Source organism: Impatiens glandulifera, chromosome 7 (genome assembly GCF_907164915.1).
Source record: "Impatiens glandulifera chromosome 7, dImpGla2.1, whole genome shotgun sequence".
In the NCBI taxonomy this organism is placed as follows: Eukaryota; Viridiplantae; Streptophyta; class Magnoliopsida; order Ericales; family Balsaminaceae; genus Impatiens; species Impatiens glandulifera.
In genome coordinates, this window is record NC_061868.1 from 44174749 (window position 1) to 44187422 (window position 12674).

At 31.4% G+C, this 12674-nt stretch overlaps 2 protein-coding genes across 3 annotated transcripts; one reads left to right on the plus strand and one right to left on the minus strand.

The window, feature by feature from the left end:
* Nucleotides 1–5441: 5441 nt before the first annotated feature.
* On the plus strand, nucleotides 5442–6443 carry LOC124945128 (transcription factor MYB44-like). The gene has a single exon (XM_047485509.1). It carries the CDS (start codon nucleotides 5442–5444, stop codon nucleotides 6228–6230), a length of 789 nt encoding a protein of 262 aa, XP_047341465.1. The 3' UTR covers nucleotides 6231–6443.
* A 1250-nt stretch (nucleotides 6444–7693) lies between these two features.
* On the minus strand, nucleotides 7694–11522 carry LOC124945127 (protein MRG2-like). 2 transcript variants are annotated; one of them, XM_047485508.1, is made up of 10 exons: nucleotides 11123–11522; nucleotides 10464–10517; nucleotides 10199–10212; nucleotides 9951–10096; nucleotides 9608–9648; nucleotides 8980–9084; nucleotides 8534–8595; nucleotides 8238–8407; nucleotides 8082–8166; nucleotides 7694–8003 (listed from the first exon to the last, which is right to left on the minus strand). In XM_047485508.1, exons 1-10 carry the CDS (start codon nucleotides 11306–11308, stop codon nucleotides 7922–7924), a joined length of 945 nt encoding a protein of 314 aa, XP_047341464.1. In that variant the 5' UTR covers nucleotides 11309–11522; the 3' UTR covers nucleotides 7694–7921. The 2 variants fall into 2 exon arrangements, with proteins under 2 accessions (XP_047341464.1, XP_047341463.1); XM_047485507.1 differs by having other exon boundaries at nucleotides 8516–8595; nucleotides 11123–11520.
* Between the last annotated feature and the right edge of the window lie 1152 nt (nucleotides 11523–12674).

Genomic DNA, 12674 nt, shown 5'->3' on the forward strand with positions numbered 1-12674 from the left:
CTTCTCCCCAAAAGGATTTTGGCAACTTAGCATGAGACAACATACACAAAATTCTCTCATTGATAGACCTGTTCATCCTCTCTGCAACTCCATTCTGTTGAGGTGTTTTTGGCACAGTCTTCAAAAGCTTGATCCCATGACTTTTACAGTATTCCACAAATGGTCCTCTGTATTCGCCACCATTGTCCGAACGAACACATTTCAACTTCTTCCCAGTTTCTCTCTCCACTTCAGTATGAAACGACTTGAAGTAATCCAATGTTTGATCCTTAGTCTTCAAGCAATATGCCCACACCTTCCTTGAGCAATCATCGATAAAAGTGATGTAATAATGAGCACCACCTAAAGTCAATGAATCCATAAAACATATGTCTGTGTGAACCATATCTAGGATATTGGGCTTCCTAGATGGAGAGAAACTTTTGAAGGAAACCCTATGTTGCTTACCAACTAAGCAATCTGTGCATGTCTTCAAATCTGTGGACTTTAAGCCCTGGAGATCGATTGTCTTGGAGAGAACTTGCATTCCATTCTGACTTAAGTGACCAAGTCTCTTATGCCAAAGCTGTACTGAACAATCATTAACTACATTTGCTTCTCCCCCGTAAGACTTAGTCTCTGTCACATAAAGAGAACCGACCTTCTTTCCTTTAGCTATCACCAAAGATCCCTTAGTGAGTTTCCATTTTCCTTCACCAAAGTAACTATGATAGCCCTCATCATCAAGAATACCAGTAGAGATCAAATTCATCCGAATATCAGGAACATGTCGAACATTCTTCAAAAGTAGCTTGCACGAAGTGTTAGTATCCAAACAGACATCTCTTTTTCCAACAATCTTACACGTAACATGGTTTCCCAACGTCACTGAACCAAACTGTCCACTAGTGTAAGAAGAAAATATATCACAACGATTGGTGACATGATAAGAAGCACCTGAGTCTACCACCCATTGTGTATCTTGAGAAACAAGGTTGATACTATCATTGTCGTAAACAATATCGATGTCGTTACCACCCACATCTGCAACCTTACTACTTCCATCTTGCTTATTCTCCTTTTGTTCCCGCTTCAAAGATCTGCACTGATACTTCTTGTGTCCTGGCTTGCCACAATGATAACATGTAATCTCTTTTCTCGAGCTGGATGTTCCCCGTGACCTGTCTGAACTGCCACTGCGATTCTTTGGAGTTTTACTTTTACTTCTACCCCTTTTCTCAGTCACGAACACCTGACTTGGAGTCGAGAAGCCCTGTTCTTTTCTTCTAGCCTCTTCATTCAGCACACTCTCTTTCATCATTTTCAAAGTGAGCTTACCTTGTGGAACAGAATTGGTAATTGAAACCACAAGTGTTTCCCAACTATCAGGCAGAGAATTAATCAAACACATAGCATGAAGCTCATCATCAAATTTCATTCCTATCGCAGCCAACTCATTTAGAATCCCCTGAAAAGCATTTAGATGCTCAGACATAGAAGACCCATCTTGATATTTCAACGAGCAAAGCTTCCTAAATAGAAATGCTCTGTTTTGAGTGTTGTTCTTCTCATACAGCTCACTCAAAATAGTCCACACCTTATAAGCATTAACTTCAGTAGCCACATGCTGATACACACTGTTGTCAACCCATTGCCTGATTTTACCAACTGCCTTTCTGTTCAGCTTCTTCCAATCTCCATCTGTCATAGCCTCTGGTTTGCCTTTATCACCCAAAATAGTGTCTTCATAATCATAATTACACAATAAGTCCTCCATCCGTGACTTCCAGATTGTGTAATTGGTAGCTGTGAGTTTGATCATCGTTCCATTACTGCTTAACGATTCTTCCATTTGAATTATACAAGAATCACCACCAAACGAACTCAGCTCTGATACCACTTGTTGGAGAAATCGAATAATAGCACCTGTTTAGCAATTTAGAAATAAACAAGCTACAACAAGGCCTAACAATTCTTTTTCCCTTTTGTGTAATCAAATAGGCAGCCAAAACAATTGAGTATCAAACAATCAAACAATCAAAGAAAAAGAGAGCAGGACACCAAGATTTTACGTGGAAAACCCAAATTAGGTAAAAACCACGGGACACTTCGGCCACTTAAATCATCCACTATATCAAATGGGTATACAATGTAGTTCAATACAACCTATAGGTAATCTAACAAAAGTTATCAATTGACCTCATCCTAACTTGTCATTCACATACATTATCATCATCATTAAAGATGGCTAACCAAATGGAGAAGAGATAAAGGAAATCAGAAGAAGAACCTGCTGCTTCAATGGAGGAAGAACTGCTGGAAGAGAGAGAGAAAAACCAATCTAAAACTGCTGTTTTTTTTTCCTTAATTAAATATGTCCTAATGGGCTTTATTAATTTGTTAGGCTCAGCTGTCAAATGAGCTGACCCAACACTCTAGTATAATTAGACTAATTGTTATCAATTAAGTACTAAAGCAGTATGGTATTTTTCCTAAATCTGTTTAGAAAAACTCCATACATATTTTAATAGTTTGTACTAATGGAGAAAATATGTGGGCCTCATAATGTGGGCTGTTGGGAAAGACCATAAGGTTTAAGAATCTAAATAGAAGCTTATAAGTTAGTTATATTCTCACTCACTAGCCCAACTAACCAGATCTGAAAATGATTTAATATGAAAACAATAAATTGTATTAACCAACCCTATCTTACAATTATTATTTTTGCAACTAGTCTCCTTTATATTTACACACTATTTGAGCAAAATATATAATAAATTATATTTTTTTCAACTATTTAATCAGTTAATTCATTAATTATAATTATTTAAATTAATTTTATTTTATCTTTATTAAAAAACTTACAAACAATTAAGAATGCTGGAAAATATTACAAAAATTTACAACATTCATATTTTTTTTAATTGACAAGTTTAGTCACATAACGTCAATAATATGATATAATAAATTTTACATGAGCGTTTAGTAAATAAATTATAAATAAATTAATATGATAAATTGGAGCAACTAAATGTATTAAATATTAAAAGTTAGCAATTTAAATAAGCTGAATAAATCTAATTCATATTTGACATAATTTTAAATAAATTTATCCAAATATTTTTACTTGAACTCAAATAACATCTGAGAATGCCATTATTTTTGTTTTAATTCATTTCAATAATAGCTTAAAGAAGTGTATTATATTATTATTGTTATTTTATGGCTTTAAGCACTTCAATAATTTGAGTGTACATAATTTATCATGAGAATCACGTTCTTAACTTACATGAGAGGAAGCTTCCTTTCACTTTATTTAATTTATATTTGACAGAAATAATATAGTTTTATAATTTATTAATTATAATTTAACTTTTAAGGCTTTGTTTTTATTTGAACTTGTGATTATTATTACTTAGCTGGCTAAACAAAGACCTACATACCTCCTCCCTCTATTAACTTTTGACTAATATATTAGATGTGAATAATTATTTAAATAATTTATTGTTTTTTCTCTATCTTTTAATCAATTAATTTATCATTTTTTTATAAGCACTACCATACTAGATTATTTAATGAATTATTTAAATATACTTAATCCCACTTTAGATTATATATATATCATTAATATATATAATCCATACAATTATGTCCTTCAGAAGAGACTTGCAATTTTTAGTTCATCTCATAAATACAAAATTTATAATGACAAAATGTCTGAATTAGATTGTACTGTGATTGTGATTTTATTTTTTATTTTTGTAAGTATGGATAAAACTAAAGTATTTATTATCTATATAAATTTATTTGTAATTTATTAATAATATTTTAATATATTAATTAATGAATTGAAGATTCAATTTAAGATAATTTAGATTATAGTTTGAATTAAAAAAAAAATGATTTTATTTATCCTGTTATACTTAATTCACAAATTATTTGAAGACCATAAGAACCTTTATAATTTTTTTAATTGAACAACTATTTTATTAAATCTAGAGAAAGTTATACTCTATTTTAAACTTTTAGCTTATAGTTATAACACTCTAAAATTAGTATGTCTAAAATTTTAAATTTATTTATAAAAAAACAATAAAAATGAAATTTACAAAATAAAAATAATAATGAGAGAAAACTTCAATTTTATTTTACCTTAATTGGAACAAGTATTTTTAATACAACTACCCTATTCTAAACTCAAAGCAATGTTTTTCCTTACAAGAACTTAATTATGTTTGGTAATTAAATTTGATAGAAGTGACAAAAAATAAAATAAAAACTATTTGTCAAAAAAGTTTTATCTATACAATTTATTGTAGCACAGTAATTTTATTATTTTACAAATTTTGTATATTTAGAATAATAATATTCAATCTCATTTTTAATGCAAAATATAAATAAACTATTTTATTTTTTTAATAATGATAATAATCAAATAACAACAATACTGCCTTAATGTTATTTTTTTTTATGATTTTTAAATATTAAAGGTAATAATTACATGGAGTTGGCAAGAGGAGAGAGGGAGAGGGGAGCACGTGGGACCGGCACGTGTAGAATGCAAATCGGGCCGTTAGATGTTGCGTCTCAGTAGCAGTTTTTACAGGCTGGATTGTACTGGACGCTAAAAATTCGATCCCAACCCAATTTTGTCCTTTAGTGCCATGTCATAATAATAATAAAATGTAATATTTTTTGTTCTTTTCAAATGAAAATAATAATAAAAAAATATTAAAAAAGAAACATGAAATTATAATAGGAAAAGAAGACAGGCTGGCTTTGAGTCAAAAGTCTATCCATTAACCCCACCGCCAACCCCCAGCCGTACATCTGCACGGCTTTCTCTCTCTCTTTTTTTTTAATTTTCTTTCATTAACTTTCAGTAATAAAATTATTTTAACTTTTAACTGCATTTTCTGGTTTTATTTATTCTCAATATTATTTCATATCAACTGTTGCAAATAGACATAAATTAGACCAAATTCATATCAAGTAATTGTATTGTAGGAGAGAAATTAAAAGTTTTCAAAATTATTAAATATTAATCAATTAGAACATATTATATAATAATATATATATTATTATATTTTTTATAAATAAAAGAGGATAGTATAAACTAAAACGTTATAATTTAAATTTTTATAAATAATTATTTAAAAGATGCATTAAAGAATATTAAACCGTGGATTTGAATCTGGGATACTTGAGATTTTGAAGGACAGATATGATCTTCTTCGAAAGCAGTCAAAATTTGAAAATAATAATAATAATAAAGGAGAGGATGAGGAGGGGCCGGGCCAGTTGATGCCGCGTGTCCATGACAGCTGTTTGTTAAGTAACTACCTGCACCATCTCAACGGCATATAACCACCCGTCACTCCCACCACCACCTCCACTCTCAAAACCATATATATATATATATATACATACTCATCCTTCTTCTTCTTCATTTACTTATATATATGATGTCTTCATCATCATCGAAAGATGTCGTCGTGGATCGGATCAAAGGACCATGGATTCCTGAGGAGGACGACCTTTTACAAACCCTAGTTCATACACTAGGCCCCAGGAATTGGTCACTCATCAGCAAATCCATTCCTGGACGCTCTGGAAAATCCTGCCGTCTACGCTGGTGTAATCAGCTCTCGCCGCAGGTGGAGCACCAACCGTTTTCCGCGGAGGAAGACGAGGCGATTATCAGAGCTCATTCCAGGTTCGGTAATAAGTGGGCCACAATCGCCCGTCTTCTTTCTGGCAGGACAGATAACGCGATAAAGAATCACTGGAACTCTACACTGAAACGCAAGTGCTGTTCAATATCCGGTGGTACTGATATCAGTTTCGTTGACGAAAACAACGTCTTGATGCAGCAGCAGCAGCCATTGAAGAGATCGGCCAGCATTGGATTGTACTTCAATCCAAGTAGCCCTTCCGCGTCTTCTGATTTGAGCGATTCGAACAACAATCTGTCGTCGTCGTCGTCTCAACTTGTTAAACCACCTTCGTCGTTATTATTCTCCAGACCAGAAGCAGCCATTAATGATCCTTCAACCTCCCTGAGCCTGTCATTATCGGGGGGGCCTGTATCGTGCTCGAGCGGCGGGTTCAGTAGTGAGACAAGAGGGAGAGAGAAGCAGTTCTTTAGTGGAGAGTTCATGTCAGTGTTGCAGGATATGGTGAGGAATGAAGTCAGGAACTACATGTCAGGGATGGAGAAGAAGAAGAAGAACGGAGATGGAGGGATATGATTAGTAGTAACAATGGAGGAGAAGGAGGAGGAGAGTAGTCATCATATCATATGAATGAATCAATGTTTAGTCAATATGGGAACTTGGAAAGAGAATGAGAATCAGAATAAACTGTCAAATGCTTTTTCTTCTTATTGAAAGCAGCTCCATTAATGTAAGATGAAGAAGAAGAAGAATGAATAGTTGAAGCCCTAAATTTAAAGGAGGAGGAACCAACCGTTGGAGATGATTAACTTCCTTGAATCATATATATCTTTACCAAATTTCGCATTTTTATGAAATGGATCGATTGATCCACTTTAAAACATTTGTTTATGAAATTTTGTCCTTTTTATTTTTTGGCATCAAGAATCATAAATGTCATTTAATTTTTTAGTGAAAAAATGTATTAAAACTTGATACAAAATTCTTTAAATAGGGAGCAACTTTAATAATATAAAGCACAAAATATTAATAATAAATCCCCATACTTTCACTATCGATTAAATAGGGACCTTCAAATAATAGGACTATTAAATTTCTCTCAATTTCTGCACATCAAATTAAATAATTTTAAGTAGATTCAATCAATAACTATATTTCATAAAATAATTGTTTAAATAAGCATAAGTTATCACGTTTCTATTTATTGGAATACACAAATTAAATCATTATTAAACTTAAGCTTATTAGAACCACTACAGATAAGAGACTTAAATTATTCTTAATACTCATACTTAAAACTAGTTTAAAGTATGTTCTTAATAGAATCTCTACCTTTTCTCTGCTATAACTTGTGTGTCAAACTTGTTTCTCTTTTAATGATCAAATTGTAATTCTATTTCACATTTCTTCTCAATATCAAACTTGTCGAACTTCAATTCGACTTCACATTCCTTCTACTATTGAAATTATGCTTCTTCTTTTTTTATGATCGAACTATAATTCTACTAAGACGGTCTTGTTTCGAGTTGTCCTTGAATTGTTGTTCAAATTAACCTTTCTTCTAGTCAAATCTTATTCTAAATGAATCTAACAAATCTAATTATACGACTGAATAAGAATTTGTACTATGCCTTCGTCTTGAACCAATTCCGCAACTCAGTCTCACTAAAATCAAATTCCTATTTGATTTATCTTCCCTCTGTTTAGGCTCTAATACCACTCTTAGAAATCGCACAAACACTAATCTAAAACTATAGAAAAAACAAGTAAAAACACAAAATTTAACGAGGTTCAACCACCTCTGCTGTGATTGTATGTAATAATAATCCCCATGTTATTGCATCTTTATTTACTAAAGTAGATTAAGTCACAACCCAATTAGATTCCCACTTAGGAACTAAACCACTATTAAAAGATATAACAAGTTAGTCATCAAATTTGTCTAGTACATAGAGAGCTTATCCAGAAATGAAAATTTTAATAGATTCATTCGTTGTGAATGATCTAACTAAAAAAAAACTACACATTTTGAAATATAAATATATATATACATATTTTGAACCTGAAGTTGACCCAAAGTGTAGAGATTTAATAGTTTACTCGATATTGACCCAAAGTCTAGTTACTATTGGCAACCGCACAATTACAATCCACACAATATATAGTTTTTAAAATAGAAAAGGAAAGGGGTAAGATTACCGACATTAGTTGTTGGATGCTACAACATTGTCTGTCTTCTTGTTGTTGTATGCACATATTTGTTTTTACTAGTTCTTGTGATCATGAGAACCTTCTCTTCTTGCCTGATAAGTTGACACAAAGAAGGACCCCTGGTTTTGTTGCAAGAATCTGCACCAAATTAACACCATTATATTTCATTTCCCCCATTAAATATTTTTTTAAATTATTCATTGAATAAATATTTACTTAAGAAAATCCTGCAGTCTCTGCTGCAATTCTTGCAGAGTTTCCTCTTCAATGTTGGCATGAATTAGGATTTCTGGTAATTTTACTGCAAATGCCACATATATTACTTCAGTATGTCGAAACTCTAACAAAGAAGAAGAAGAAGATGGAGTATACCGAAAAGTCTTAATAGATGCTCTGCACCATACACAGTAGAAGGAGCAATATTGTCGGCTGTTGCTTGCTCGTATTGTTGACGCTCATCTTTGTAGAGAAGCATGGCAAACAATGCTTTATCAAAGTAACATCGTAACCCGTCTAGAATCTCCCTCTCAGAATCAGCTAATCTTCACCCACAAAATTATATTGCAAACTTAATTACAATGGTGGATACATACAGTATTAATTACTTCGGAGAAGTAAAAAATGAAAGGAGTTCCACAATATAGACATACTTGTCATCTTTCTTTAACCTGTAATTAAGGTATTTGTCCAATATGTTGTTGATGTTGGGGTTTCGCGGAAGCTTAACCAGCTGTAAACAGATCAAATTCACACTTATTAATGCATGCTACTAGATATTTTCCTATTGAAAAATAAACTTTTCTCAAAGCCATAAAAATAGCAACATTAGTAATAATCTTCATTAATACATCTACAAGATAACAACAACATTACTATAATCTAACAAGAGAAAAATATGAATGATGGTAATAGTGTAAATATATGTGTTAAAGATAGTACAAAGACTTGTTAGCTCAGTGTTATAGCGCAAAAATTCATGTCCTAAGGTTATGAGTTCGATTCTTCGTATTCGGACCATTTCAAAAAAAAGTGTTAGAAATATTATTATTCAACATAACAAAATATTATCCCATGTTAGCTAAAGAACTAAGATGCTACAAGAGAATATAAAAACCTGGCCCAATTGGGTTATAAATTCACAGTCATCTACTAATTGCTTCTTCAATGTTGATGGAATATGGAAGAGCACTCGCTTCCCGGACAGCCCTGTGCCTTTGTCCTGACAAATGATAAATTGTGAGCTGACTTTTCTTGCTAATTCTTCAGGTGTAAAATACAAGAAACATCCAATTTTATTTTCCAGAGTGTCTAACATTATCTTATAAATCATACAGTATAACTAATTTAGTATTTCCAGAGCTCAGATTATCTTATAAATTATCTTAACATACAATACAATTTCCTTTTCTATTTAGAAACCCCAAACTGCAATATGATTTACTACTTTACAATTTAGGATGACATTAAATGATATTGATCATCTTAACATAGAATACAATTTCATTTTCTATTCAGTAACCCCAACTGCAATATGATTAACTACTTTACAATTTAGGATTACATTAAATGATATTACCCATTAAAATATGACATGGCTTAAGAAGATAATTCCACCAAAGAATTCTTTTGCTGAATCAGAATTTCAACAACATCCAACTTTTGAGTGTTTATTTTGATATACTAAATTAACTGATATGACTGAAGTCCAAAAAGCAATTTCATTCAATAAGGTTTAGCTGTACCTTTGTAACAGAATCGTTCTTCCGCTTCTTGCTCCTTGGCACTGCATAATCATTTCTAGATGGCTTTAGGTCAAAATCAATTCCATCAGTAAAATCAAACACATTCAATATACAGAAAACAAGTAAACTGTCCCTCAAGACAACTAAAAGTACTAGTGTCACATGATCAGGTTCTCATGACAAGAGACACTTACTCTCTACCCTGACATGTGTTTCACAAAGGACAAGTATGGAAAGTAAATAAATGGAATACTAATTTCATTTGATAACTGTATCAATAAAAAATAAATTATGCAGCTTACTCAAGGCTAATAATAGTAAACAACAACAATCATCGGCTAACCAGTGGTATTTCTAGGTTTGTTCTCTGATCCATGCACAGATTTCTCATTTTTGTCGATTCTCTGTTTTCCAAGGCGAACTTGCTGCTTCTGGAAATTTTCTTCAGTATACTTCATCAGACGATCCAAGCCCACCCATTCATCCCAACTGCCCATTGTACTCAAAGCTCATCAAACGGCTACCAAATTACATTAAAAAGAAACCAACCTGGGACTTCCAAGGCAAAAATATGAGAGGATTTGTACTCACTTTTTGTTCCAACCCTGTAACACAAAGAAAGACAATTTGATTACTAGAATAGAAATGTTAAAACACAACCAATCTATATATATTGAGTACCAAAAGCCAGTTTACAGACAAATGAAAGATCTAGCACTCTAGATTTCTCTGAACTTTACCCAAATATAGAAGGGTAGTTATTTTTTACGAAAATTTAAAGCTTGTACTAATGAAGTGTCATGACTTGAATTGCGTATCCAACCGAAACATGCAGCAAAAAAGAATAATAACTTACCGGATAATGAACAAAGTACTTCCACTCCTTCATCCGAAATTCCTTTTTTTGCACCTTCAAACAAAATCCAAGAACTATAATCGGTGATAATGAGATGCCAGAGCTAAATATCTTTCATCTTGCAGATAAATAAACATATAAGGTTGCTACAACCAAACAAGAAGAGCTAACTAACTGAGCATGCACCTGATAGCAGAACACATTGTTGAAGTGACTAAACCAATAGAATTCAGCATAGAATTACCAACAGAAATCAAAGATCATATTGTATAAACTCATCTACCAGATAAAGTGAATAGAGAATCTATATACATTACATTCTTAGGCAATATAACCATTGTGGAAACCCTAAAGCAAGTTTATCATATTCATTGCAGAATGTTATCTTCCTCTCCATGTACAATACAACCATTCAGGTATTCTTCTATTCTTACAGTGTCAAACTCACACATACATATCTATCACTTGATGAATAGAGAACAAACATCATCTCATATCTAGGCCATTCTAATAATAAAGCAAGCAGTCTCAACTCTTAACCCTATAATATTGATATATATATATATATATATATATATATATATATATATATATATATATATATATATATATATATATACACATATGTGTTAAGACTGAGAGAGAAGACTTTTCTGCACCTTAGCTTCGTACACCTGCTTATTATGGAACGCGAGAACCTTCTCTCCTTCGGAGAAGGGAGTAGAGGCTAGGGGAGAGATGGAGCCAATGGCAGCATCAACGTCGGTATCGGTGGTGGCACCGTCGCTGTCGTCGGAGATTGTGGCTGAACCATCTGTCTCCGCCTTCAGTTCATAGCCTTCCATTGGTGGTCTAGCGTTTCGATCAAATAGAAGATGCTTAGCAATCGGTGATGATCCAAGTCTCGGAGGTCGCTTTGACAGTAACTGATTGTTGATCGATGCGGCCAAACTCCGGTGAGATGAAGAATTGATAAACGAAATCCGGCCGGCCGGCGAGTTCTACGTTCGCTTCATTTTGCCGATTTTCCGTTTCTGTATGTACTGTAGAGTGTAGACTTCAACAATCAGCCCAGTCATAGTATAGTGGAAATATATATATATTATTTAAAATGTTAAAATTTGTCTTAATTAATTTTGACGATAGTTAAAAATCTAAATTGAATTAAAGAAATTGTAATAATATATAGTGGAGATTAAAATATTAATTAATATATATTTTAATTATTTACTTAAATATCTTATAGTCCAAACTCCAAAAGGCTTGGAAGTGGAACCTAAGCTTCGGCAACTTGCCTAATTAGTTATGATTTATTAATTATGATTGATAATTAAACTTTTAATATTAAAAACGTCAATGCTTGTTTTTCTTAGAAAATTAAAATAGAAAGATTAACAAAAACCATTTTTTCAAACAAGTTAAATATAGTAGATTACAAACCAAATTTATTTGAAAAGTGTTTATTGTATAATTTGTATTTAAATTATATATTTTTTAATTATTAAAATAATAGTTATGTTAAATTTATTTGATGAGAAAATTGTGATAAAATAAAATTATATTTATTTAAATAAATAAAATAAATAAATAATTTTTTTGACACATTTTCAAATCATATTATACAAAAAAAAAATTATTAATACACTTTTTTGTTGATAAATATTAAAGTAATGTTACAAGTTATAGATGAAAGGTTAAAGAAATGTTAATATGAATCATGGATGACTAAAAATCAAAATGAATCCTCCTTTTTACCATAACTAACTCAGTTGTAAATTATGTAGAAACAAATTGAAATCAACATTAATGGGTGTATATGGTTACTTATACAACTTTTATTTTAATTTTTACACTAGATATATAGAGATATATAATTTAACTTAGTTGGTTATTTATTTTATTTAATTATAAGTTTAGTTTTTACTTCTTTAAAAAAAACTTCATTTGATAAAAAAATAAATAAATAATGTTATTTAAGTCTTAATTGGTTTAATGGTTAAAATATTTTTTTATTTTATTTTAAATTTAATAAGAAATCAAAGTAATAATATTTTAATAGATAAATTAAATAATTTAATGATTAAAATTACAGCGATATAATATTTAGAGAATTTATAAAAAAATATTAAATAAAATTCTATAAACATCTCAATAATCTCACAAACTAGTTTTTACGATAGGGTATTCAAAGGTCCGGTTCCGGTTATTTGA

What these genes read in the sequence shown, in the direction of transcription:
- LOC124945128 (XM_047485509.1), top strand. Translation starts at nt 5,442, where the DNA reads ATGATGTCTTCATCATCATCGAAAGATGTCGTCGTGGATCGGATCAAA.
- LOC124945127 (XM_047485507.1), bottom strand. Translation starts at nt 11,308, where the DNA reads ATGGAAGGCTATGAACTGAAGGCGGAGACAGATGGTTCAGCCACAATC. An exon ending in GCATCTATTAAGACTTTTCG is followed by an intron (nt 8,167 to 8,237) that starts GTATACTCCATC and finishes TGGCATTTGCAG; the next exon opens with TAAAATTACCAGAAATCCTA. An exon ending in AGACTGCAGGATTTTCTTAA is followed by an intron (nt 8,004 to 8,081) that starts GTAAATATTTAT and finishes AATTTGGTGCAG; the next exon opens with ATTCTTGCAACAAAACCAGG.